Here is a 6,158-nt window from a genome sequence, read left to right as displayed (position 1 = left end):
AAAGAAAGAAAGAAAGAAAAGAAAACTGTGGACCTAGAGAGATGAAAACAATAAACTGGCCACAATATCAACTCTCTGATGCTAATAATACCATTTTTTATTTCCTAAGCATACATATTCAAGTTGTTTCTTTAAAATATTTTATTCATGTTACTTACAATAGAATTTGGTTAGTTTCTTAAGAAATAGGAGACTAGATATAACCATAATTCTCTAGTCCCTATGTTTCTGTCTCTGTATTATTAAACATTTTTCTAATGTGAAGCTTGCTTTAAAAAATTAAGGTTATTTAATGCCAGCCTGTAATGGTTGTGTCCCATTCTCTTGGTGCTGGGGTCGAAGTTGGGGCCTTGTGCTTGCTATTGCACCTCTTGGCCCGACCAGTGCTCTTGATGGAAAAACATGTGCTAAACATAGCTGTCACTGCGTGCAGGCACTACTCCAGTGGGCGCTTTTGGACTCATTTACTCCTCAGAACACAAATAGGAAGCAGATGCTAAGTGTCAATGTATTATTGCTTTGAGCATTCCTGAAGCACGCAGAAGTTAATTTGCATAGTCTGCAAGGCTTCTGAGTGGCAGAACTGGGCCACACTAGCTTTCTCCAGAGGGTCTCTTACTGCTACACTTCAGTGAATACTTAGCAGGGGTTCCAGTTCAGGTGTACAAGTAATCACCTGTAGGCTGTTTCTAGAATAGGCCCCCCTGCACCTAGGCCTTAGAATTACCAACCTTCAGGGTGGGGCCTACCCATCTCAGTTCTTCACAGAAAAGAGTTGACATACCTGCTGTGCTAGACTGCCTTTGGTCCTGAAGGTTTCATTTTACTGCTTTGGTTACTGACAGAAGACTCGTTCATCCTACCCATTTTTGAGTACCTGTACCCAGTATCCTTTCTGGGTTTTCTGTTTGTTTCTTTTCATTTTGTGTTGTGGTGCTTAGCTCCAACCCTACCCCTTTGTTGTCTTCACAAAGTCATTAAGTTGCTGGGCTTGCGGTCTTCTTGCCTTCTTCTCTCAGAGTGTTTGGATTGCAGGCATGCACCACCAGGCCCAGCTGCTCCAGTACTTTCCTAAATTACTCTTTTAAATTGTGTAAAATTTACCAGAAGTGAATCCAAGGATCTTAACAGCATGGTTTGATGGATTTTTGTAAATGTCTACATCCATATAAACAGCACCCCAAATACAATACGCAGCATCTCCATCCTGGAGAAATCCTCCTACTACCTTCCAGCTAAGCTCCACAGGCAGCTGTTGGTTTGTTTTCAGTTGCACTATCTTGGTTTCCTTAGTACTTGGACTCCATATATATGTAATTATATGATATGTATCTGACTTGTTCCCCTCAACAGAGACTAAGTGTTCCATGTTCATTTAAAAAAAAAAAAAAATTAGGATTCTGTCTTTGCTACATAATAGTATTCCAAAATATCAAATTACACGGCAGCAATTGCTAGTATTACCAAAGTCTTCTGCGGTTTTTGAGGAAGGGTACTAGTATCATCAATTTGGATTCTGTATTGACTTTTCTTCTACTTTTAGTTCTGTAAGTTTTTCTTAATTTGAAGTTCTGTAATTAGATGCATAAGCGTTTGTAATTGTTCTACCTCTCTAAGGGCCACTTTATCTCTGATACTGTCTTGTGTTGAAATTTACTTCATCTTATATTTCAGCAGCCTGTCTGACTTTTTTATTCCTGATGTATCTTTTTCTTGCTCTTTTAATTTTATATTTTGTCTAAAAGTATGACTTAGAGATCTGCCATTTTCCCACTTTCTGCTTGTACAGTTTTCTTCTATTCTTCTATTTTTGAAGGGAAACAGGCTACTTTAAGATTAAATAAATGTATGTTAGTGTCTAATTTTTTTGTGTATTTAGTATAGGGTCTGCAGGGTCTCACTACACAGATCGGACTCATAGTGTCCTCTTGTTTTTAGCCTCCCAAGCTCTGGAATTACAGGGGCATCACCACGCCCAGTCTCAATCATGTCTCAGGGCTCCTGGGGGTGAGGCCAACATGGCTAATGTCTAATTTTAATTCTGTTGCCTTAAATACATTTCCTTTGGTGAATACTTTGTGTATTCCTAATTTTTCATAATTACTTAGTCTTCATGTATTAATATAAAATGTAAAAATTTGGCAGGTAAAATTCTACTTCTGTCTAGTGTCATTCTTTAATACCACAAGTATGCTGGCAGAAAATTCCCTTCTTATTTAAAATAGCAATTTAATATTTGTTTTGAAGGACATTTTTGATGGATATAATCATATCTGGATTTTGCAACTTAAAACTGTTAATTTATGTATTGTGATGACATTTACCCTTTTTTCCCCTTTCTCTCTGACTAATCTTAGGATTTTATCTTAATATTTTTCACCAGTTTGATTCTAATGTCTCTAGCTGTAGATTACATTTATTCTGCTTTGGATTTGCTGCTTTCAGATCTGTAAATTGTTAGGTTTCTTCACATTAACTAATCATTAGGATTTATTTCTTCCCATATTGCTTTCTTCTCTAAGTTTCTATTTTTTAAAATTTAGGGCTCCAAATCTTTTAAATCTAGAATTTTCTTTTCACTTTTTAAAAATAATTTATTTGTTAATATTTCTCGTATTTACATCTTTAAGCATTTATGAGTAACTATTTTTGTCTTTACTAGTTATATATAACATTTGGGGCTTCTTGATAATGACTCATTTTTCTTTCATTGCTTCAGTGGTAACTTATAATTGTATAACTGGACTTTGTGCAAAACATGCTTGAAACTCTGGCTTCTGTTTTCTTTTTCTGCAAAGTATTAATTTTTGTTTAACAAGATACTTAAATTGCAAATTACCATGCAGCTTTTGAAGGTTTTTTCACTTTGTTAGAGGTTGTGAGGGTTCTACTTCTAGGATAGTTGTTTTTTTTCCCACTCCAAATTACAGCCTTCCTCGGTTTTAATTGAAAGCACAAGGTGTTTACCAAGCCATAAAACTGTGTGGAATTCAGGCTCCACACTCCTATGTTTCCTCTGCATTAGGCAGCATCTGAAAGTCTGCTCAGCTCCTTTAGCCATCTCGTGGTTGTTTTCCTCTTGGCTTGTACATGTGGAATTTTCTCTCAAGTTGTTAGAGAAGTGAGTAATTATGTGGTCTTATGACACAGGCTACTTGTCACCCCCTCACTACTAGAAACAGCCCACAGTAGCTGTAGAAATGTGCATCCGTGCTGATTTCTGCCCACTTTTGGTTGCTCTTCAGTGCTTATTTTAAGTAGATGAATTTTGTATTTTGTTGGCAGTGTAGCATGAACATATACAGAAAGATTAGACCAGTACATGCTTTATTATTAGACCTGTTACTAGTTCTTTTTTTACATTTTCTTGAGGTAGTAATATATTTCTGATATGACCTTATTTGTACTCTTTTATCTCTATTCTCAGATATGAAGAAAAGGCTGCTAAAGACTTGGAACGATATAATAGTCAAATGAAGAAAGCCATTGAACAAGAGTCACAAATACCATTAAAAGATGGCAGGAGAAAGATAAAACCCACCGGCGCCTGGAGTTTGGCACAGAAGCACAAGTTGAAAACCTCATTATCTCATCAGCCCAAACTTGATGTGCTCTTTCAGTCCCAAAAGGACAAAAAAAGGGGTGAAAGTATTAAAATAATACAAGTCCCTTTTTCTATGAAAAATTTGAAAATAAATTTTGAGAAACAAAAAAAAATTGACTTAGAAGAAAAAGATGAGCTTTACTTGATCCACAATCTCAGGTTTCCTGATGCCTGGTTAATTACATGCAAAACAGAGATAATGTTACTAAATCCATATAGAGTAGAAGAAGCCCTGCTATTTAAAAGACTTCTTGAAAATCATAAACTTCCTGCAGAGCCACTGGAAAAGCCAATTGTATTAACGGAGAGGTATGGTGAAGTAACATAATTTTTAACTCTAAGAGCATAAGTTTATACTAGATTAGAAATAAAGGGTAAAAGGTTGACACTTTTAAAATCTTCTAAAAATTGTATTTCTAATCTTTAATGGAACTAGTAGCTTATAATTTTATAAACTGTTTTTAGTTCACCTCTGTGTTTTAAAAATATCATGTTTATTTCCCTGGTATGTTAGTAAGTTTCTTAGAGTGATTTTAATGTTGGGTTGCTATGAATATCTTTTACACATTTTCAGAAATACACCATATAGTAGAATTATACAGTGAAGTCTTTATGAGCAGTTAGCAAGCTTTTGCCACATTTTCTTTCTCCTATTTATATACATTTTTTCTTTCTTTTGCTAAAGACATTCAGAACAATTCCTACTGTTAACATTCTTGAGTATATCTTTCTCAAAAATGACTGTTTTCTTAGTTAACCATGAGTAACTTTTTCATAATTTGCACAGCAGTAATTCCTTGCAATCATTCCTCATTATCTCAAAATTTAAAATTTAGATCCACTTACTACATTCAGAATCCATTCTGTACATTTTATTATGCATCTTAAATCTCTATTACTCCACTGTCTTTTTACAGATGCTGAGTCACTTAGTGGAATATCCTGTTGTCTGTCTCCTTTCTTGTGCTAGTGTTTAACTTCTTTTTCTCTACCTCAAGTCAAATTACAAGTTGGTTTAGGAAGATTGAATAGATTTAGATTTTTTCTGGTAGGACTTCTTCATAGGTAGGTAAGGCTGCACACCTTGTTTTACCATGGCAGGCGTCTGTCAGTGGGTGAGCTAGTGATGGCTTGGTTTCGGCCTTTAAGTCTCCTCCCTGTCAGCCATTTGTCTACTAATGATGGTGGTTGCCTGAATTAACTTTATTTTTGGTTGTAAATGGTATTTTTTCATATTCTATATATACAAATTACTGTGTAAAAATGAATAAATAATAATTTATTGAATATTAAATTTTCCTTTTTTAATATTTGATATTTCTGTTTCAACCTGACTCAGGTCAATAAGATTAAGATGAAAAGCTTAAAAATTAAAAAGACAGCTCAGAATTTGTTTATTAGTGTGTATTAGATATTTCAGAGCCTCCAGGAGAACAGAAATCATTTATAAAATGTTAAGCCCTAATTAGGTAAAGTCCTATCAGAAGGGGAAACAAACTGGGCCAGTGCACAGTAAAACATGTTAAATCTACACTTTCAAATAAGGTAAAAGTAACTACATTAACTAAAATCCACTGCCTTTTCGTTGTTGTTGTTTAATGCATTTAGTATAGAGACCTCAGGGTCTCACTACACAGATCAGACTCCTTCCATTTTCAGCATCCCATGTGCTGGGATTACAGGCGTGTGCCACTACTCCCAGTCTCATTCGCTGTCTCAGCACACCCTGGGACCAGGGCCAGCATGGCACACCAGGGATCAAATCCCAGCCCCTGCATCTGCCTAAGCAAACAGCCGAGCTATTTGGCCAGCCCTCACTGGCTTTTATCTTCTCAACACTGATTTAGGAAACTGTCAGAGAAATACTTAGAAAACAATGCCTTAGCCTGCTGAAAAGCCTGGTAGTATTCTTTTTTTTTTTTTCATTTAAAAATAATGTCCTTTTATTCAACCCTTACCAACATTAATAGCATCATAGGATTTAAATTTATGTGATAGGATAAGTGAATTTACATGTTTATAACTCCTCTTTTTATCCCTTAAATATATATGGCTTTCAACTAGCAGAAACAGAGGAACTAGAACATGATACTGGAGTGCCTTTATTGTAGGTTAGGGTACAAGTTAACTAAGTTTACATTCTGTATAAACAAAATCACAGATATGAAATCTATGTGGCAGACAATTATCTTAAACATTCCATTGCTTTAGGATATCATGTCTGCATCTTGTACAGCAAATAACCACTAGGAAGAGAGTATGCAATGTGTTAATTATTGAAACTGTCCTACCAATTTGATTTGAAACTGTCTTATTGCTATTTGTTTCTCAATATAATTATGGAGAAAAAAAAGTACTTTTGAAGTACATAAGATGTAAATTAGAGATTAAAAACAAAATTTGATAAATTTAATTGTCCCAGTATCATTTTATTGGTAGTATTCGTTGTTCCCTAAAAAGAATTAAGGAGAAACAAAAAAGAAAAGAAAAAGAACTAGAGCACATCTAAATATTTAAAGTTGATTGTTTTTCTAAATTGTGTTTGTAGATTTTT

General features: G+C 34.8%; 1 protein-coding gene across 1 annotated transcript in view; it reads left to right on the top strand.

Moving 5' to 3' along the window:
- Pms1 (PMS1 homolog 1, mismatch repair system component) overlaps nucleotides 1-6,158 on the top strand; it is a 97,301-nt gene that overhangs the window by 73,691 nt on the left and 17,452 nt on the right. Inside the window, exon 10 of the mRNA XM_004628622.3 lies at nucleotides 3,428-3,913. Coding sequence (XP_004628679.1) covers nucleotides 3,428-3,913 — 486 coding nt within the window. The remainder of the gene's footprint in view (nucleotides 1-3,427; nucleotides 3,914-6,158) is intronic.

Source organism: Octodon degus, unplaced genomic scaffold (genome assembly GCF_000260255.1).
Source record: "Octodon degus isolate 3935 unplaced genomic scaffold, OctDeg1.0 scaffold00025, whole genome shotgun sequence".
Classification (NCBI taxonomy): domain Eukaryota; kingdom Metazoa; phylum Chordata; class Mammalia; order Rodentia; family Octodontidae; genus Octodon; species Octodon degus.
This window is presented reverse-complemented; position numbering and strand designations above follow the sequence as displayed.